This window comes from Danio rerio, chromosome 6 (genome assembly GCF_052040795.2).
Source record: "Danio rerio strain M-AB ecotype USA chromosome 6, GRCz13ab, whole genome shotgun sequence".
Taxonomy (NCBI): Eukaryota; Metazoa; Chordata; class Actinopteri; order Cypriniformes; family Danionidae; genus Danio; species Danio rerio.
Window position 1 is genome coordinate 42,512,082 of NC_141026.1, and position 21,531 is coordinate 42,533,612.

Here is a 21,531-nt window from a genome sequence, read left to right on the forward strand (position 1 = left end):
ATATTGTATATCATTTCATATTGTGTGACATATTTTGAAGAATGGTTGAGCAGTTTTTTTCCTTATAATCAAAGTCAGTTAGATCCAGAAACAACACTGACATTCACAATGTGCTTACAAAATCCATTACCAAATTAAAAATTTCAATGGAACTTATAGTGAATTACTGCTAAAACATTTACTAATGTCATTTAAGTTTGTAAAAAAAAAGAAGGTGTTACCAATGAATTGAAAATCATTGTATTCCTTTAATTATTGTTATTTATCATTAACCATTGTTATAATCAATTATTGATCATTGGTTTTCCTTTAACTATTCCTTTAATGATGTGCATTTGCTTTCTTACCTGTCCAGCGTATGAGTGGAGTAAGGTTGCGTAGAAAAACGGAGGTAGCACTCACGGTAGAACCACACAGTGAGCGGGTTCCAGTCTGTGACCAGAAACCACTGCCGTACATCAAACTTAGTGTCGTGCACAAGGAGAGGCCGCTCTATATACTTCTGCACCACCCATTTACTGTCCTTCATGATGCAGTGGTCTCCATCCACTAAACCTAACATGTCATCCAGCTTGTTCATGCACATTATACCTACAACAGTCAAGGTAAGACTGAATCAAATATTTTTGGCAAGTTTTTTACAGAACTAAGTCTCCAGAAAAACGCACCTCTGCCTCGTGACTTGGCGCCTGGTTTAATGATCCAGATGTTGCAGATCCCATCATTCTCCATCTGAGGGCAAACTTGACGCATCTGCTCCAGCATGCATTTACAACGCTCCACGTAATAGTCACAGCCCTCTATATTTATTCCTTCACTGGAAAGGAAAAAAATAACAACATGAAAGCTTTCTCTAAATTGACAAAGTTTTCTTGCTATTTTAATAGTTGCCTATAAATGGGTTTTGAAGATGCTGTATGTAAGTTTTTGACACTTTTAAAGCATAAAAAACATAATATGTTAGTAGATATTAAAAAAAAAAAAACATGCCAAGTGAACATACTTGTTTATCTGAAAAACAATGCTGAAGTCAGATTTTCTGCTTTGAAAATGTGTTTTTCATGCCAGAACACTGTATTTGTTTTGGTCATTTTAACCTGCCCAACACCAGTTTAGCCAATTATATTTCAGCACCCTGGGTTGCCTTGGTGGAAAACCATTTCATTCATTCATTCATTCAGAAAGGGTCTGAATGCATGCGTCCGTGACCGAAATGCGACCTCTGGTGGACAGTAGCAGACTCCCAAATGAGATGCAGATTCAGAGTTCCACATGAGGTTAATAATTAGCAAATAATATAAATATTACAAACTTAACAACGCGCTTTGTGATGAGATAGCTACGCAGTGTTAAGCTATTTGGCTGTTTGCACCAGACGAAACAGGACAGAAATTTAAATACAGCCATCCAGAAGCACAGAGTATGGACTCACTCATGAAATTGTAAGGTTTATAATATATTTCATTAATATTAACTCTCTTTAACATTATTTAATGTACATGCTGATCATTTGTGTTTATTTCTAAAGATTAATTTCAAACGGTTTATTTTATTTTCAAGATCTGAGGTGAACATTCTGCTGCTGCTTTCAGTATATGGCAATACATATCTAACAAAAAGGCATTCAACCTCACATTGTTAGCATTTAACTTTGAATAAAGCACATGAGGTGTACCTAAGGTGATCATTGTCATTTTTCTGCTGTTCACCTGTGAGAAATAAAAGCTGTTTCTAATATATCAATTCAAGGCAAATACATTTAATATGGAAAATATTCCTTCTATCGGGTGCCGTTGCTTTTATTTAGAACATGGTTTAAATCACTTGCTCCTGTCCTCAATCTGGCAACATGGGCTTGCATTTGTTTTGATCCTGGAGTGCAATACCTAGCTCAACCACTGGGTATCAAACATACTGCACCTTGTGTTGTTAGCCATGGACATGCATTTTATAACCATGTTAATCATTATAATTTTTCTATAAAGACTAGATGAACACTGCTGTTGAGATTAGGCATTGGACAATTACCGGTTTCAAGGTTTTGTTTTTGTAAATATTTTTTTTTTGTTGTTGTTGTTGTCAAAGACTATTTAATTTTATTCATTTAGGATAACAGTATCTCCAGCAGAAAAGGAGCATCCACATTAAGAGCTACTGGTCAACCTACAATTCAGCAAACATCTAAAACAAATAATTTATACAGCAACATCCTATAGACCAACTATAGAGCTCATTCATTTTCCTTCGGCTTAGTCCCTCTATTCACCAGGGGTTGCCACAGTGGAATGAACCGTCAACTTATCCAGTATATATTTTTTTACACAGCGGATGCCCTTAAAGCTGCAACCCAGTACTGGGAAACACCCATACATTCTCACATTCACACACATACACTACGACCATTTTAGTTTATTCAATTCACCTACAGCGCATGCCTTTGGACTGTGGGGGAAACCAGAGTACCCGGAGGAAACCCAAACGAACACAGGGAGAATATGCGAACTCCACATTGAAATTCCAACTGACCTGGCCTGGACCCAAACAAGCGACCTTCTTGCTGTGAGGCGACAGTGCTAACCACAGAGAAACCTGGGCTTATTTATACCCGCAGAAAATAAAAGATATCTAAAGCTGTAAAGAAATCTGTTTTTAAGATTAATTAAGACAGCAGAATTCAATGATTCATTTGAATTATTTAGCCTGACATGTTTACTGTTCCAAAACATTATAAATGTTCTTAAAATAAAATATAATGTGTTCAAGGAGGGAAAATGTTGCTCTTTTTTACTTAGAAATTTAAAAAGAACATATTTTAAAGCAGCAATCACAATACCAAAAAACCATGATATTTTTATTCAAGGTTATCATAGATCAGAATCTTATACCAGCCCATGCCTAGTTGAGATATAAATGTAACCAAACATTCTATCATTTTCCTTCGACATAAAATTGTCATTTGTTCAGCTGAGTTTCATTGTTCTTAGTTTAGTTTTATTTTCATTTTGTAATTTTGAACAGCGTGTTTATGTAGTACATTTAAGTACACAAATATATACAAAAAACATACTTACTGAACAACTAAATAATAATTCTGAAGAAACACCTTCCACTGTTGCTCTGAGATGGTTGAGTTTGTTTCCAAATTGTTGTCTATATCGCAATGCTCCAGGCTGTTCAGATACTCCTGACACACATGCAAGGCACTGTCAATTACTGAGGTTTCAATCCTCTGAGTGATATGCTGTTTACGTGTCTTCCTCAGACCTACAATTGAAGGGAAAATGTGTGAATAATAGAAAGTCTTAATGTGGGTACAGGGCTGTTTACACCTGGTTATTTCATGCAGGGTGCGAATTATAGGAGGGTTTGGGGGGGTTTGAACCCCGTAATTAAAGCTTGATCCCCCCTGAAGGACATTAAAACAAGATGCATGGGGGGGTCAGCCCTTTAATGGTAATAAAAGACTTTCTCTGATCTCTGATCTATATCTTAAATATTAATAATTAAAAATGTATAAAATTAATAAACATTTGATCCCCCCATAACGGTTTAAACCATTGTGACTGCATAATGCTCTAATCAATGGTAGGAAAAATATAATTTAACAGTCTGAAACTAGCAGCTCTAGAGCACTGATAGACATCTTCAGTATCTACAAAACATGTTTCTTGTGAAATAGAAGTTTATATCTGCATGTAGCCTAACAAAAGAAAAAAATAGACACATAAGTTGTATAGTTTGACCTAAAGAAACTTCTAAAATAGTCTAAAAATCCCTCAAAACACTGAAAACATTCACATTTTATTAATAAATTAGATGTAATTTAAATACATTGATAAATTTGATTCACGGAAGCATGTATTAGCAAACTACTACTGAAAAAAGTTGACCGCCCCTCGATCGTCGATGTATAATTCACACACTGACATCATGTGCACATAAAAAGGGCAGGTAAAAACTGTAAAAAGTGACTATTTACTTTACCGATTGCCTTAAAAGTAACAAACTGAGAAATTAAAAAGCAAAAAGAATTTAGCAAACCCATTGTATCTTGAAACTGTTAAGTTGATTTAACTTAATTTTTATAATTATACACATAGTAGGACTATACGATGTTGTAAAAAAATTACATTGCAATTTTTTTCTGCAATACATACTGTGATATTGAGTATAATTCTACCAGATGAAATAAATGGCTCAATATGGTAAGAATTCATAATTTTAGATGGATTGGGAGGACTTTTTTAGGGAAGTGCATCTGCATAAAATATAATAAACCAATCACAAGCTTTATTAAATACAGTCCAGCAAAGGTACAATTTAAATTAAAGCTCCTCAATTAAACAAAGAGCAAAAGGTTATGTTAAATTGAAAATGACGATCTCTGTCAAAGGCATTCGCCCCAATCAACTACCTATTATTTTCACTCTCTTTTCAGATAGGATGGCAGACCAAACCAAAGGTTACCATGGGCCATCTTTGGCTCACTGGCCCTACTTTGGGCACCTCTGGTTTAGAAAGAATGACACTGATGGGAAGATGGAGGATGTTTACTGTTTGATGACTGGAATCGTCAAATGGACTTAAACAATAAGTAAATGACTACAGAATGTTACGTTTTCACACACGTTCAAAGCGTATTACTTACTACTCGCTACTCTTGAGTATGTTTAAAAGGGCTACTTTTTAGTCATACTTTGAGTAATTTTTACAACAAATATTTTTACTCTACTTGCACTACATTTTTGGGCAAGTAATGGTATTTCTACTTGAGAATGATTTTTCAGTACCTTTTCCACCACTGAAAATTATCCAGTATAGTCTTCATCAAACTTATACATTAATACAATTACAATTTCTTAAAGTTACAAACATTATAATAATCTGTGCCTGAATATGAAAACGATATTGCAGATCGTTCGAGGTTACTAAAGTAACCCTTCGTTCCCCGAGGAGGGGAACGGAAGCACTATAAGTGGATTTGATTGTAAAATCCACGCATTGGGAGGTTCGGTTCAGAAGCTACTCGTCTGAAAGAGTATTGAACGGGCCAATTAAGAATGAATTGGCAGCGCAAGCCTGCGCAGGTGAGCGGCATAAGCAATCAACTGAGTATATAAGCTCACCTGGCGCCAGCAGACGCTATCCTTTTTAAGCTGAAGAGACTTTTAACAGCTAAGGGACAGTCATTATGGCGACGGAGTATAGTGCTTCCGTTCCCCTCCTCGGGGAACGAAGGGTTACTTTAGTAACCTCGAACGTTCCCCTTCGGGGGGAACTCCAGCACTATAAGTGGATTTGATTGTAAAATCCACGCATTGGGAGCCCATTGAAAGCGCCATAATGACTGCACCTTACCAACACCCACCATGAGAGAGCGGTCAGGCAAGCGTGACGCACCCAGATCACGAGAGGCGTGGTCCTCCAACGTGCCCTTGGCCCTAACTTATCCTACTTCAAAAGAAGTTTTACGGAATAGGTATCTTTTTTGGGAGTCGCTAGCGTCTAGATAATTCTAGGAATACACGACAGTACGTTGGGAAGCGTGCCATCCCAGTAGGGAGGACGCTGCGGAGACCATCCGCACCCAATAGGGGGAACAATGGAATTACATATGGACTAACCCTGAAAAGGGGGAGTGCGCATAAGAAGGTGGTTAGCAGATAGGGAAAGCACGGGTCCGCCCAGGGGGGGAACTTAACCGTGGCGGAAAGCATATGGGGATCACCAGCGGGGATCGGTCATAGCAGGCACCTATACCCAAAACGCGGGTTGACCAGCGGGCAGACCTACTACGTAATGGGCCAGCAAGTGACTCCTCCGCTGAGTCAGTGCTGGGGGCCTCGGAGGAATCTGCAGGGCTCACCGAATGGGGAACTTTACTGACAGACAGGAGGGTGCACATCTCTCCGTGTTAGGGAAAAAAAGGCACCGCAAGCGTGTACAACACCTACCGGGTTGTTTCCTCAATCACCAAAGGTACCTAACACCCTTGAGGAAACCGGCTCCACTCGCAGATTATAAAATCTTGCAAATGTGTTGGGTGTCGCCCAGCCCGCAGCTCTACAAATGTCTGCTAAAGAGGCGCCACGCGCACACGCCCAAGAGGATGCAACGCTCCGAGTGGAGTGCGCATGCACTCCTGGGGGGCGCGGCTGGCCTCTGCTCAAATAAGCACAAGAAATGGCCTCCACAATCCAGTGGGATAAACGTTGTTTAGACACGGCACTTCCCTGCTGCCGTCCGCCATAACAGACAAAGAGCTGCTCAGAAGATCTAAAGTTCTGAGTACGGTCCACATAAATGCGCAGAGCGCGAACTGGACAAAGTAATGACAGGGCTGGGTCTGCCTCCTCCGGGGGCAGCGCTTGCAGGGTTACTACCTGATCTCTAAAAGGAGTGGTAGGAACTTTGGGCACATAACCCGGGCGGGGTCTCAGAATAACGTGAGAAAATCCCGGCCCGAATTCCAGGCACGAGTCACTGACCGAAAATGCCTCCAGGTCCCCGACCCTCTTAATGGAGGCCAACGCGACCAGCAGAGCTGTCTTCAGGGACAGAAATCTTAAAGATACTGTATCGAGTGGCTCGAAGGGATCAAATCGCAGGCTCGTAAGAACGAGGGCGAGATCCCAAGAGGGCGTGAGAGGGGGGCGAGTTGGATTAATTCGCCTAGCGCCTCTGAGGAACCGGATGATGAGGTTATGCTTTCCCACGGTGCTGCCAGCCACCGCGTCATGGTGAGCGGAGATGGCAGCAACGTAAACCTTGAGAGTGGAGGGCGACAGCCTGCTGTCCAGCTTCTCTTGAAGGAAAGAGAGCACAACACTGATCTGGCAAGATCGGGGGTCTTCTCTGCGAGAGACACACCACTCAGTGAATAGACTCCACTTCAGGGCGTAGGCGCGCCTCGTGGAGGGGGCTCTAGCCTGAGTGATGGTATCAACCACCGCGGGCGGCAGGTTACCTAAGTCTTCCTCGCGTCTATGGACCACACGTGGAGGTTCCAGAGATCGGGACGAGGGTGCCAGACGGTGCCTTGTCCCTGAGAAAGTAGGTCCTCTCTCAAAGGGATCTGCCAAGGGAGGGCCGTCGCGAGGAGGGAGAGCTCTGATATCCAGGTTCGGTTGGGCCAGAGGGGCGCAACTAACAAAACCTGCTCCTCGTCCTCCCTGACCTTGCACATTAACTGCGCGATCAGGCTCACTGGGGGAAACGCATACTTGCGTATGCCCCGAGGCCAGCTGTGGGCCAGTGCATCCGTGCCGAGAGAGCCCTCGGTCAGGGAATAAAACAACTGGCAATGAGCGTTCTCGGGGGAAGCAAACAGATCGATCTGGGCCTCCCCGAATCGCGCCCATATCAGCTGGACAGACTCGGGGTGGAGTCTCCATTCCCCAGAGTGAATCTGCTGCCGTGAGAGCACATCGGCTGCACGGTTGAGCATACCTGGGATGTGAATGGCGCGCAGCGACTTCAGCCGCGGGTGACTCCAGAGGAGCAGACGGCGGGCGAGCTGAGACATGCGGCGAGAGCGCATACCCCCCATGCGGTTGATATACGCCGCCGCCGCCGTACTGTCCGTCCTGACCAGCACGTGTTGCTGCCCTAGCACCGGAGAAAAACGGCGGAGAGCAAGGAACACTGCCAACAGCTCTAGGCGATTGATGTGCCAATGCAGCTGGGCACCTACCCACAGGCCCGCAGCTGCATGCCCGCGACACACGGCTCCCCAGCCTGTGCTGGAAGCATCTGTCGAAACAACAACATGACTGGACGCCTGTCCCAGAGGCACACCGGCCTGCAGGAACGAGGGGTCGTTCCAGGGGCTGAGGGTGCGGCGACACAGCGCAGTAACAGAGACTCGGTGTGTGCCCGCATGCCATGCGCGTCTCGGAACTCGATCTTGAAGCCAGTGCTGAAGTGGTCTCATATGGAGCAATCCGAGCGGTGTGACGGCCGCAGCGGAAGCCATATGCCCCAGGAGCCTCTGAAAATATTTCAGTGGGACCACTAACTTGCTGTCGAGCTCCCTCAGACAGTTCAGCAGCAGGCGAGCGCGCTCTCCGGAGAGGCGCGCTACCATGGTGACCGAGTCCAGCTCCATCCCGAGAAAAGAGATCCTCTGCACCGGGGCGAGTTTGCTCTTTTCCCAGTTGACCTGCAACCCCAATAGGCGGAGATGCCGGAGCACCTCGTCTCTGTGCGCAGTCAATTGCTCCCGAGAGTGGGCTAAAATCAGCCAGTCGTCGAGATAATTGAGTACGCGGATGCCCGCAAGCCGCAGAGGCGCTAGGGCACCCTCCGCGAGTTTGGTGAAGACCCGCGGAGACAGAGAGAGCCCGAAGGGGAGGACCTTGTACTGCCATGCTCGACCTTCGAACGCAAACCGCAGAAACTGACGGTGGCGTGGAAGAATGGAGACATGAAAATACGCGTCCTTCAGGTCTATGGCTGCAAACCAATCCTGAGGACGAACGCATCGGAGGATGCGCCTCTGCGTAAGCATTCTGAACGGCAGCTTGTGAAGGCAGCGATTCAAAACGCGCAGATCTAGGATTGGCCGTGACCCACCGCTCTTTTTGGGTACGATGAAGTACGGGCTGTAAAACCCGCTCTCCATCTCGGCTGGAGGCACCGGCTCGATTGCACCCTTCGCCAGGAGGGCAGCAATCTCCTCTCGCAAGACAGGGGCGGACAGGGGATTGACCCTGGTGAAATACACGCCCGTAAACCTGGGAGGCCGTTTGGAGAACTGTAGTTCGTAGCCGAGTCTGATCGTGCGTATGAGCCACCGCGAGGGGCTGGCCCGCGCTAACCAAGCAGGCAGAGCCCTCGCTAATGACGTCATCGCAGCAATCGTTGACGTACCCGCGGAGGGGCAGCAAGGAGCGGGTGTGCTGATCCGGGGAGCGCGAGGGTCCCACAGAAGAGCTGGAGGAGAGCGTTTCGCTCTGGCTCCGCACCCTGACTCCTGAGAGGGGGCTTGGGGGCTGGGAGAAGGGAGACCGTCCCCCCAGCGCCCGAGAGCCGCTGGCGGAGCATGCAAGCCCTGCGAGCTGAGAGGCAGCGCGTCCCAGACTGGCGGGGCTTGAGCTGTCACATCCGGGGAAGGGAGAAAATGCTCTTTGATCGAAACTTTGGTGGCACTGAAAAGTACCGTTGGATTTTGGGCCCCGCCCTCCAGCGGGGAAAGAGCAAGTCTCCTCTTCTCCGGATGGCCTGTCTCAGGGACGCTTCGCGGTCCGTTTACCGGACTTAGCGGCGCCCTGGGCAGGAGGGGCTACCGGCTTTCGGCGTGCTCGACGCGCTCGCTTCGCCGGAGGCGGAGGCGGGGGCGGGGCATCGGCCGTTGGCGGGCGCCCTCGGCGAGGAACAGCGGAGGTGGATGGCTCGGCCGGGGATGGAGCGGGCTTACGGCCCCGCCGATAGATGACTCTGCCCATCGCATCCGACTGCTCGCTCACCGCCTTGAACTCCTGGGTGAATTCACCGACGGTGTCGCCGAACAGGCCAGCCTGGGATATGGGCGCGTCAAGAAAGCGAACTTTGTCGACATCGCGCATATCTGCCAGGTTTAGCCAGAGGTGGCGTTCCTGGACCACAAGTGTGGACATCGTCCTCCCCAGTGCGCAGGCGGCGGACTTAGTGGTCCGGAGAGCATAGTCGGTCGCCGTACGCAGCTCGTGTAACAAGCCTGGGTTAGACCCACCCTCGTGCAGCTCAGCCAGCGCCTGCGCTTGGTAGCGCTGGTAGGTGGCCATCGCATGCAAGGCGGAAGCTGCCTGGCCCGCAGCCTTGTAAGCTCTAGCTCCGAGGGAGGCAGAAAACTTACAGGCTTTGGACGGGAGACGGGGCGGACCACGCAAAGCGGGGGCGCCACGCGGACAAAGATTGACCGCAATGGCGCGCTCCACCTGCGGGATCGCCTCATACCCCCTGGCAGCTCCACCATCCAGGGTGGTGAGGGCGGAGGCGGACGCAGCGCGGGCAGAGAAAGGTGCCCTCCAGGACTGCGTAAGCCTACTGTGCACTTCCGGGAAGAAGGGGACGAGAGGCTTCGAAGGCTTCGCCTTCTGATCCTCTACGTAACACCCATCTAGTCGGTCCGGCCGCGGGGCTGGGGGATAAACCATCTCCAACCCGACGGCCGAAGCAGCCCGAGAAAGCACGGCCAACATGTCCGCTTCAGGATCCGTTTTGACGGCGCTCGCTTGCCCAGAGGGGGCGAGCGGGTCCGGATCATCGTCGGACAATGAAAGCCCGCCCTCCGATGCCGCGGAGGACATCTGATCTCCGGTGTCAGCGAGCGTGAGAGCTACCATCTGATTAGACGGATCACTCTCAGTACCCGAAGCTTGGATGGAGCGCTTGGAGGAGCGAGAGGTCCGCGAGCCCGTGGGCGGCGGATTGTCTTTCGCTGAAGCCCTCAGATCTGCCCGAGCGCCCGCTGCAGAACAGGAGGCAACTGGGGTGGCTCGCTCTCTTACGAAAGCTAACCGCGATCTCAACTGCGCAACGGTCATGGCATCGCAGTGACGACATGAACCGCCCCCGAGCACCACATTAACATGCTGGACCCCCAAACATGTAATGCAGTGATCGTGTCCATCATCCGGAGCCAGGAAACCCCCGCAACCAGAAACGCACAGTCGGAGCGCCATCCTGAAAAGGACGTGCTGCACGACTGTGTTGCTCTTTTAGGATTTGCAACAATACGCACCGCTCTTGGAGGACCGGACCCAAAGGGACGCCAGGCAAGGGAGATACCCAGCTCGACCGTCTGCCGCTGCGTGGACTCGCTCTGGACCGGGATGAAAATCGTTCTCTCGAATGGCTGTAGATCAGCAGGAGGAACCCTCATAAGCTCGATCAGAAAAGGCTCTGAAGCGAAAAGGATAGCGTCTGCTGGCGCCAGGTGAGCTTATATACTCAGTTGATTGCTTATGCCGCTCACCTGCGCAGGCTTGCGCTGCCAATTCATTCTTAATTGGCCCGTTCAATACTCTTTCAGACGAGTAGCTTCTGAACCGAACCTCCCAATGCGTGGATTTTACAATCAAATCCACTTATAGTGCTGGAGTTCCCCCCGAAGGGGAACTTTTGATGTGACTATTGCGATATCGATGCTGAAACTATATATAGTGCAGCCCTAGCACACAGTTCATTTACTTGAAAGTTTTAAGGCAACAGGTTTAGGTAAACTCAACGAATCGTTTTAAAAGAAACAGGCTTACTCACTTATTTTAAGTAAAGTCAACTAATGTTTTTTTGTAGTGTGTAAATACTTTCCAAAACAAATTTGACACAGATACAAGTGGAGACAGATTTATGTGAATTGAACCGTTTTCACAAATCAGATAGCGATCTGATCAGAGAAAATGCATGAACTGACCGGGTGTAAACAGGCCCTATATGTTTGTTAGTGTAAGTGTGTGTGTGTGTGTCCATACCATGGGATTTAGCATTATGCACTTCTCCCATTTTCTCCCCTTCTGAATCTCCTTCATATTTCTCCAAAACATACAGCAGTAGACTTGTGCACGCAGTTCGTCTAAAGTCATCTGTAAACACACAAAACAAACAAAGAAAAACCTCTCAGATGTTCTGGATACTCCAAGTTCAATTCAAGGTTGGGGTGACTCATGAACTGTTGCAGAAAACAAAATGTGCCTGAGAGAAGCACACTAAACCCTAGAAAGTCATCTGTTAGCAATAGTCATCTGTTAAATGAAAAGAAACCACACAACCGATAGGGAACAATAAAGCAAAGACACAGTATTTTCCAGATTAAGAGCACTGACCAATAAAAGCATGTTTCTCATCCTGTGCCCCCAGTCTGTAGCAGCGTGGGAAGAATGTATCAGGATCTGCTGCATCAAACCACTGCAGATTTCTCAAATGCATACACAAACCAACCTGAAAATTGCACAGACACAAAATGCTGAAAGAGTTTCTGTGTAGAATTCATTTGTCAAGTTTGTAATGAACCTTGGTGGTGAACGATCCCGCCTTCGCATAATGATTGGTCATCTGTTCTTTACGTAAAGATCGGCAATCAACTGAATCTCTCCTTGTAGTCCAATAGAAATATGGGGTCTCATGTCGAACCAGCCGCGACTATGTAATTCAAACAAGAATCAAAGACTGTGTCCATAAAGCACAGATTAATGTTCAACTGTCATTAGAATGGGATTTTACAGTCTAAACATACCATTAGGTCATACAGATCCTCTGCTTCATCATCCCTCTCGACCTCCTCTCCTGAATCTGCATAAAGAAAAGGAGATGGTGGTGTTGCAGTGATCAGGTGACTAAAGTGTGATTAATGTCAATGACATCTGTTTGTTAGAATGAGCGATGTAAAGTTAGCTACTTAAACTATCATGTTAAGCTTTAAATTACAATAGGTCGGTAACTAAAAACATTGCATGGGATGCTATGGCCATGTTATGGATTATCCATACATAACATTTGCAGAATACAATAAAAATGTGTTGTGATGAATTGCATCCAAAATGAAATTTTACATAATATATATGTGTGTGTACTGTGTATATTTTTAAGTATACATAAATAAACACATGCATGCATATTTTCGAGAAATATATATCACAAATAAAAATATATCACATATGCTGGAATAGTTGGTGGTTCATTCCGCTGTGGCAACCTCTGAAATAGAGACTAAGCCGAAGGAAAATGAATAAATGAATATATATATATACATAATAGTATATATATATATATACAGTGGCTCAGTGGATAGCACAGTTGCTTCACAGCAAGAAGGTCTCTGGGTTAGTTGGCATTTCTTTGTGGAGTTTGCATGTTAGTGTGGGTTTCCTTCGGGTGCTCCGGTTTCCCCCACAGTCCAAAGACATGCGCTATAGGTGAATTGGATGAACTAAATTGGGCGTAGTGTATGAGTGTGAGAGTGTGTGGGTGTTTCTCAGTACTGGGTTGTAGCTGGAAGGAGATCCGCTGCATAAAAAACATGTCAGATTAGCTGGCCGGAATAGTGTGTGTGGATGTTTCCCAGAGATGGGTTGCAGCTGGAAGGGCATCCGCTGCGTAAAAACGTGCTGGATAAGTTGTTGGTTCCTTCCGCTGTGGCGACCACAGATTATTAAAGGGACTAAGCCGACAAGAAAATGAATGAATGAACGTTCATGTTTCCTATTAAGATGAATTTCCAATAAATTAAACTCTAAATAAAGACTGGTTATTAAGACTAGTTGTATGGATTAAAGAAGATTTTTTTCAACACATTTCTAAACATGATAGTTTTAATAACTCTTTTCTAATAACTGATTTATTTTTTGCGTTGCCATGATGACAGTACATATTTCAAGGCACTTCTATACAGCTTAAATTGACATTTAAAGGCTTAACTAGGTTAACTAGGTTAACTAGGCTGGTTAGGGTAAATAAGTTATTGTATAGTGATGGTCTGTTCTGTAAACTATCGAAAAAATTTATAGCTTAAAGGGGCTAATAATATTGACCTTAAAACGTTTTTTTTTTTTATAATAAACTGCTTTTATTCTAGCCGAAATAAAACAAATAAGACTTTCTCCAGAAGAAAAAATATTATCAGACATACTGTGAAAATTTCCTTGCTGAAATATTTAAGAAAAAACTAAATTCAAAGGGGGGATAATAATTCTGACTTCAACTGTACATAGTAAAAAGCAGTATAGAAATAAAATAAAGATGAGTATAGCTTAATAAACCCAGGGAATAGCCAACAATCCTTATCATATGTCTAGGTTGAGTGATGGAAAGGATCTTGTCTTGTTTGTCAGTTCCTCTCACCATCTTCGTCACTGCTGTCACCCTCATCTGTGGTTTCAGTTTCATGGTCATGTCGTCGAGGCTGTGAGAAAGAGGGCCTTGGCAATCGCCGCTCCACCCATCCTCTTGAACGTAGGCCTGCGCGGATCACAGGATACGGGCCTTGCACTGAAAAAACTTTCTTCTCCTACAGCATGATCGACACAATCAACAGTGTACAGTATGTTAATTTAAATCTCAATTGCATCCTTATTATTAATGATCTGAATTCTTTAATGCATTCCTTTCTTATGAGATTCACTGACATATTAAAAATCTGACCTTTATTGCCTTGTCAACCAGAGTCTTAGCTGTCCTCAATTTGTCCCCATTAATCAGAGGCAGATTTACATAATTAATGCGAGATTTACCTTCCAAGGGTGGCACTGTGACATACAGGAAAGAGAAACTTCAAAAATGCTGCTTATGGTCTGTGTAGATTTGATTTTCATTTGTGTCAGGTCACATTTCTCAAAATGCCACCTGTGATGTGATTTGAGTGAGTTTGTAAGTTTTTGTGGTTTTTCTGGGTAAAGTCTAAATGGGATACAGCTGCAGATACTCAGCATCATTTTTGTGACACTGTACAACAATATTTAATATTTTTATATTAATGTGACGGTCAGGTTTGGGTAACTGTTAATAAGCAACTATGTAAAGGGTTATTTAATGAATAATTCTCTTTATAAATACTGTTTTAACATTACTGTTAGGGTTGGGTTTAGGGTTAAAGTAGGGGTAGATGTTAATAAAATACAATTTGATGGGTCATTTAAAAATAATGTAAATAATTATCATCATAATTACTGTTTTAACATTACTGTAAGGGTTGAGGTAGAGGTAGAGATTAATAAAATACAATTTAATTGGTTATTTAACCCTTCTATGGTGTTCGAGTCAGTGAGACCCGTTTTAAGTTTTTTTTTTTTTTAATTAAACAATGAGTTATTTTTTCAACCTGAAATTCATTGGCTTCGCCTTATTTTCTGTGAAGAACTTAAATCCGAAAAAATTTTTAACGATATTGCTGCAGATATAACTGCATATTGTACCTCCCCGCAGACATTTACATTACATACAAGGTGTTCGGGTCCACTAGATCCAGGTCTAATAAAAGTCTTGAAAGTGTAGGCCCCTTGTTCCTACACTCTGTCCTCCTCCTTTCTGGTGCTGTTGTTTTCGTCCCCACCTGCTCCCGCACAAAGTTGCAACATTGTTGAAAATTCAACTATCAACACTGTATGCTCTTACATTACCGAACATTTTACCCTCTCTCTTGCGGGAACCAAGCTTTATTTTCTCATACCCTGTCCCATCTGTGAATTAGGGGCATAGTACTATAAATAAGACTTTGCCAGTGTGGTTCCTTATCACAACTGATCAAGATAGCCAAAAGATTATCTGCTGCGAGGGCCTTGCAATTGATTGTGGAAGAGAGAGGGGCTTCTGATGATAATGATGTCCATGACCATGGTGGGAACAATACGAAAAAACAAATCTGTGGGTTTTATTTTTTTCATAACATTAATAAAAAAATGTTTTTTAAAAACGAGAAGCACATTAATTCATCAATATGATCTAACAAAGGTAAAGGGGGAAAATTAACCATGTTTGCTGTGCATATGGCTTGTAATTGGAATTAAGTAAACATTTGTTGAGTAATTTAACATAAAATTGTTTGATAGTGTTAATTTGAAAAGCCAAAACTCTAGTGGGTCCACCAGACCCATGAACACTGGTAACAAAAGTAACAAAAATACGAACACCACACAAGGGTTAATAAAGAATATAAATAATTCTCAGTTTAATTACTTTTTTAACATTACTGTGAGGGTTGGGGTAGGGGTAGACGTTAATAAAATACAATTTGATGGGATATTTAAAAATAATGTAAATAATTCTCATCATAATTACTGTTTTAACATTACTGTAAGGGTTGAGGTAGGGCTAGACATTATTAAAATACAATTTAATGGGTAATTTATTAAATTATGCAAATAATTTTCCTTAACTTCCGGCCGCAGCTGTATCCCTTCTAGAAACAACCATTTTTCTGTAATATAATAAAAACAAACTTGTCAGGCCAGTTGAAGTGGCCCTGAACATCTTAATGAAAGGCTCAAAATTGGGCCTAATCACGTTTTAATTTCTATCTAATAATGTGAACATGTTTGTGTTAACATAAAAATGTTTACACACTATGAATAATATTCACTACTGTTTAACAATTTTATGTTTTGCAAGCTGTCTCACGTTCACTTTTGATGCACAATTTTTAATGGCTAAAAATTGGCACACAATCACTATTTATATTATCTGTTTTATTATAATTTCAACCATACGCCAGTCTTAAGAAAAAGACTGGTGTTCAAGAAACTATTCTCACTATCCATACTGAAAACTTTGCTTAAAATTTTTCTGGAAAACAAAATGCATCTAAGGATTCTTTGATTAAACAGAAAGTTCAAATATAGCATTTTTATTTAAAAACAATCTTTTGATATCTGAATTACATGCCAACCTAATGTGTTGTTGCCAACTAATAATATAAAGTTACAGGTATTATCACACATACAAACTGTGTATTTGTGATAACATCAAAGCTAAAATAATGCCATGGTAAAATGTGGTAAAGTGTGTACCTTGAATGTGTTGGTGCATGTTTGAGTTAACCGTCACATCCCTCACAAGGTTGGACCAGTCTTTGCCCTTTCAGCCAAGAAGGAAGTAAAATAAAGGTGAAACTAGTGTAACTGCTTAGTCTTAACTCATACATATTAAACTCGAGAGGTGTCAATGGTCACGCCAGGCGCACAGTCCATCAATAGTTGAACACGGTAATTTGCCACTGCCTGGAAACGGCGTTAAACAATAGGTGAACACAGAACACTTATATGAACATCCTACCTCACGTTTTGAGTGCTGAATAAATAAAGAGTTACATTACAATATTTAATTTAAAACTTAATCGATTTATTGAGCCGCTTGACATTATAAAACTTATAGCCTAATATAACAAAAGCACAAGAAACTCAACACGACCGTTCACGACAAAATTGATCCTGCAATTCTCAACGCATACTCACCTAGACTGTCCCGCGTTCCCCTTTGGACTTGACACCGGACAGAAACCGTCTGGAGAAATCGATAAGGTCACCGCCGGTGTGCCCAGCAGAGTTGCAGAGAAACGCTCAGTCTGCTCATGCGCACTGCACACACACGTTCCAGCCCCAACAGGCTGTTTACATCACCCTTAACAACTGTTTCTTGGAAACGGATGATGCCGTGCGGTCAACCAGGCGGATTGTCAATGCTATTTTCACATCCAATGTTCAGATAATAATAGTTATCGAATTAAATTATTCAGAATAGTTTATACATATTAAATTATGATACCTTTATTAAAGCTACTCCATTGGTTACATTAACATATCATTATATCATCACCGCTAAATACAGAGCGGTTCAGATGTGTCAAGGGAGGTGCGCACAAGACTCATTACAGTGATCTCCCATCGCTGCACAATGAGGACAATTAGTAAATATGGATGAGCAGATTATACTTTGCTCGTTAAAACAGACATAATGAGTTACTTTGAAAGCCATTTGAATCATTTATTAAATTAACAGATTGACTGCTGAATAGCTAACATTTGTCATATCATTGTACACCACTTTATTATGTAGGTTTACAGTATGTAAAATGGTAAATGCATTTATATCAATAATCATATAAATAAATACAATTATAAATAGATCTAAATAATTATTTGGACTATTTTTAAATATTTCTTTATTTTCTAATAATTAGATTTCTGTTTTAACTCCACAATTTGAAACCCCTGCAATAACCTCTCAGAGACAAAGACTGCCACTGGTTTCCTTTTCAATATGTCAGCATAGCCTATCTAAATTGTCCATATTGGTAAGGCTATTCACCCTCAAATGATTCCGAACCAAACCCTTATGACTTTCTTTATTCTGTTGAACACAAAAAAAAATCTGAACATTTGCAATCATTGACTTCCAAAGTCGGATAAAAACGCTTATTTAGTGTATTTGTTTCAAAATATCTTCTTTTGTGTTCAGCAGAAAGACTTTAAAGAACCATTAGAAGTTTTACAGGTTTGAAACAAGTAAAGGATGGGTAAAACATCTCTTTAAAGATATAGGCCTAATAACAATTTTGTAGCTACTGTTTTAGTAATTGAAAGGAAAAAGTGCCCCTTTTGAAAATGACAGCTTTTATACCTTTATTTCTGAGATTGTAGACTTATTCAAAATAACTATAGGCTACGGCTAGTATTTTTATTTTTGATGACGTAATGCATTTAAGGCCTATATGGAATAAAATTTGTCTATAAGACTGCTTGCATGAGTATAGCAGAATTCACTAGATGGCAGTGTACACTAAAGGGCTAAAAATGTTATGACGACCTTTCAGTTGGAAGTTTATTATTATATTATAAATACAACTACAAATTACATTAAAGAAATTGTAAAATAAAAAGTAAGTAACTGCTTTCTTATTGTATGTAGTTTCAAATGAAATTAGCCATTATTGCTATTATTATTACCACTAATAATAATAATAATACATTTTCTGATTTCTGGAGTTTCATGTGACTTTGAAGACTGGTGTAATGAAGTTGAAAATAGATAGCTTCAGGATAAGCAGGATAAGCTTATTTTAAAACACTTAAAAATCATACAGACCCCACTTTGACCGGTAGTGTATACAGTTGAAGTCAGAATTATTAGCCCCCTATGATTTGTATTTTCTTTTTTAACTATTTCCCAAATGATGTTTAACAGATTAAAGAATTTTTCATAGTATTTCTGATAATATTTTTCTTCTGGACAAAGTTCTATTGGTTTTATTTCAACTATATAAAAACAGTTTTTAGTTTTTTAAAAGCAATTTTAAGGTCAAAATTATTAGCCCCTTTAAGCTATATATATTTTTCGATAGTCTACAGAACAAACCATCGTTATACAATAACTTGCCTAATTACCCTAATCTGCCTAATCTAATTAACCTATAGTAAAGCCTTTAAATGTCACTTTAAGTGTCTAGTAATATCTAGTAAAATGTTATGTGCTGTCATCATGACAAAGATAAAATAAATCAGTTTGATGAGTCATTAAATGAGTTCTTAAAACTATTGTGCTTAGAAATGTGTTGAAAAATTCTTTTCTCAGTTAAACAGAAGTTGGAGAAAAAAATAAACTAATAATTCGGGGGGTGGGGGTAATAATTCTGACTTTAAATGTATATAGGCCTATATTTATAGAATATTTTTTATGTATTTATATATTTAATTTTATTCATATATGTTATATATATTTTTAATAAAAAAAACGTATGTCATAGATTTGATCATTTTATTCGCATTTCTCACACACACACACAAAAATCTAATTCACTACTCAAAAATGTGCGACTTTGAAACTCAATTGCGCCCCTAAAATAACTTCAGAACACTGTGTTTCACCATAAACGACAGAATTCAATGTAATCCACACACACATTTTTACCCTTATGAATTGTACACCCGCTTCAAACTATTTCTGGCGCTTTCCTGCATGTATAGGCGCAAAACCGCATCAATCGAATAACAGCTTCAGCAACAGTCCCAGTTCGAGCTCTGTGATTGGCTGGACAACATATGATGCCGCCACAGTCTGTACCTCTTCCCAAGTCCTGGAGAGCGCGCGCCTAACAGCATTAAAGTAGGCTAAAGACAGGGCGAATGTGCAGCTCAGTTTGAGACTGGATTAAGAGTATCCTACTTAATGCTTCTCTAACCTTATATGCATCAGTTGATCTGGAGTTTCTCAATACGAACTGCTAACCTGAGTCCGGTAGCTATTCTCTCTGTGGAAGCTGTAATCGACGCACCTTTAAAACGGAGTTAACCATGCCAGCCGAAAACAGCGACCAGGAGAGCATGCTGAGCTATCAGGTAGTTCAATCCATCAGTGTTTATGCGTTTAGTGCATCCCTGATGCGCATTTTGTTCTTGTCATTAACTTGGAATAGAAAGAAACATTCTGCAATGTCCTGTTGTATATATCACCCGTCCCATATTATGCCATTAACCATAAACCATATCATATTGCCTTTTAATTGTATTTAAATGGGATACAAACACATCCGGGCGCCCCATTAGAGCTGGGATCAATAGTACTGTGTGTTCCCTCTCGCTTCCATGCCACAGAATATCTGCTGCACTTTCGCTCTCTAATTGCATCCCGTTAGAAGCTGTAGGTTTCCATTTCAAATGTCTGTGACTCTCTCACTGATGATTACATGCGTTGTTAGCTTATTTTGTTCCCCGCTTGTGCATGCGTGTGTTATTGCGGTGTTCAGTGCACGTGCAGCAGCAGCGGTATTCCTATTGCCAGGGACAACAGCTCGCATCATGCGTTTATTATCCGCGTCATTGACTGTGTGCCTGCCGGTATAGCGGTGTCTTAGGAAAAGCTGATGGGCGTTCTTGCAGAGGGATCCGCACTGTCGTATTGTAACAGGCTGAATATGAGAACCTGGGATAGAAATAGCCCATAATGTATAATTTACTCTCCATTACGCAAGCCGGTGCGCGCAGCATTATGCATTGTTGGAGAAAACGAAAGCTTTGAGCATGTGATGGTGTGGCACTCTGTGGGAACATTGTGCAAAATATGGCTTCCTCTCAGGCGCGCGCACTGTCAGTGTACCCCGTTACCCTCAAATGACCTTGACGCCATCCTCTCCCTCTCTCGATGAGGTTCGTCTTTAGGCTGCAACTAAACGCGCGCTGTTGGTGCAGTTATGTAGCGCAGAAAGTGAATGTCAGAGAGAGATGCCTGTATGGTTATCATTTGACATGTTAGTAGTAACCCGACTCCTGCCTCCTCTGAGTACTGCTTCCTGTCATCTTCTGTTCATCCAACACACGTTTACTTTCGTTCCAGAGGCTATTAGTTTTTATCATAGATTATTTTTCATTTTTTTTCTAGTGCATTTCATATTTATTGCCTTTTTGGAATTCATGAAGCATGTTAGGTTGTGAATTGTTTTGTTTATTATTGTATTGTTTTATGTTATGTGATATATGATGTTACTGCCCTATTGTGGGATTAAAAGTTACATAAAAAATAATGTTCACTTACCATCATGTTGTTCTAAACCAGTGTGCCTTTTTTCAACTCTGGAACAAAAAAGGAGATATTTGAAAGAATGTATTATTTACCCTCTTACACTTGTACAAACATTTACAACAGTAGATATAATTCCTTCCATGTATTTTTATTGTATTAAATGCATAAAATGTTAAAAGAAACAATGCGCTCAATTGAGATATGAGGTCATACATGCAATGGAAACAGTTGTATAATGTAGAGTAGATTAGTAGTAGAGCCTACAAGAATTAACAAGTAAAGTATTTGATGCACACACAAAAACAAAATGTGACTGCATCAATAGTGTCATTATTGGACTATGACCATCATCAGACTGGTGGAGTGCATTAGTGTTCCCTTTTTTCAGCAGCACTGGAGTCTGAAAGTATTTTTCCCATTTGTTTGTCCCAAAGGGATTTTTAATAAGTCTTTATTATTAGCCATAAACCAAACCCTGACAGTTTACTCCACAAATGATGCTTTTGAATTAATGCATCAACACTACACTCACCTGCCTCTTTTTTAGGT

At 42.0% G+C, this 21,531-nt stretch overlaps 3 protein-coding genes across 10 annotated transcripts in view; 1 reads left to right on the forward strand and 2 right to left on the reverse strand.

The window, feature by feature from the left end:
- pfkfb4b (6-phosphofructo-2-kinase/fructose-2,6-biphosphatase 4b) overlaps positions 1 to 21,531 on the reverse strand; it is a 514,755-nt gene that overhangs the window by 345,412 nt on the left and 147,812 nt on the right. The gene's annotated exons all lie outside the window — the stretch shown is intronic.
- ttll3 (tubulin tyrosine ligase-like family, member 3) overlaps positions 1 to 21,531 on the reverse strand; it is a 63,864-nt gene that overhangs the window by 5,889 nt on the left and 36,444 nt on the right. For 2 of the 4 annotated variants that reach the window (XM_087256091.1, XM_087256092.1), the window contains 11 exons: positions 20,995 to 21,032; positions 16,479 to 16,545; positions 14,119 to 14,222; positions 13,819 to 13,984; positions 12,215 to 12,270; positions 11,992 to 12,120; positions 11,805 to 11,919; positions 11,454 to 11,564; positions 3,072 to 3,264; positions 669 to 817; positions 348 to 591 (listed from right to left, as the gene is read on the reverse strand). In XM_087256091.1, coding sequence (XP_087112217.1) covers positions 348 to 591; positions 669 to 817; positions 3,072 to 3,264; positions 11,454 to 11,564; positions 11,805 to 11,919; positions 11,992 to 12,120; positions 12,215 to 12,270; positions 13,819 to 13,984; positions 14,119 to 14,222; positions 16,479 to 16,545; positions 20,995 to 21,000 — 1,340 coding nt within the window. In that variant the 5' untranslated portion in view covers positions 21,001 to 21,032. Of the gene's footprint in view, positions 1 to 347; positions 592 to 668; positions 818 to 3,071; positions 3,265 to 11,453; positions 11,565 to 11,804; positions 11,920 to 11,991; positions 12,121 to 12,214; positions 12,271 to 13,818; positions 13,985 to 14,118; positions 14,223 to 16,478; positions 16,546 to 16,922; positions 17,035 to 20,994; positions 21,033 to 21,531 lie in introns of those variants that run through there. The other 2 variants (NM_001045305.2, XM_087256093.1) reach the window with 2 other exon arrangements.
- slc4a8 (solute carrier family 4 member 8) overlaps positions 19,560 to 21,531 on the forward strand; it is a 51,228-nt gene continuing 49,256 nt past the window's right edge. For all 5 annotated transcript variants that reach the window (XR_015493962.1, XR_015493963.1, XM_087257712.1 and 2 more), the window contains exon 1: positions 19,560 to 19,802. Coding sequence is in view for 3 of the 5 variants with exons in the window: in XM_087257712.1 (XP_087113838.1) it covers positions 19,758 to 19,802 (45 nt within the window). In the remaining 2 variants the exon portion in view is untranslated. The remainder of the gene's footprint in view (positions 19,803 to 21,531) is intronic.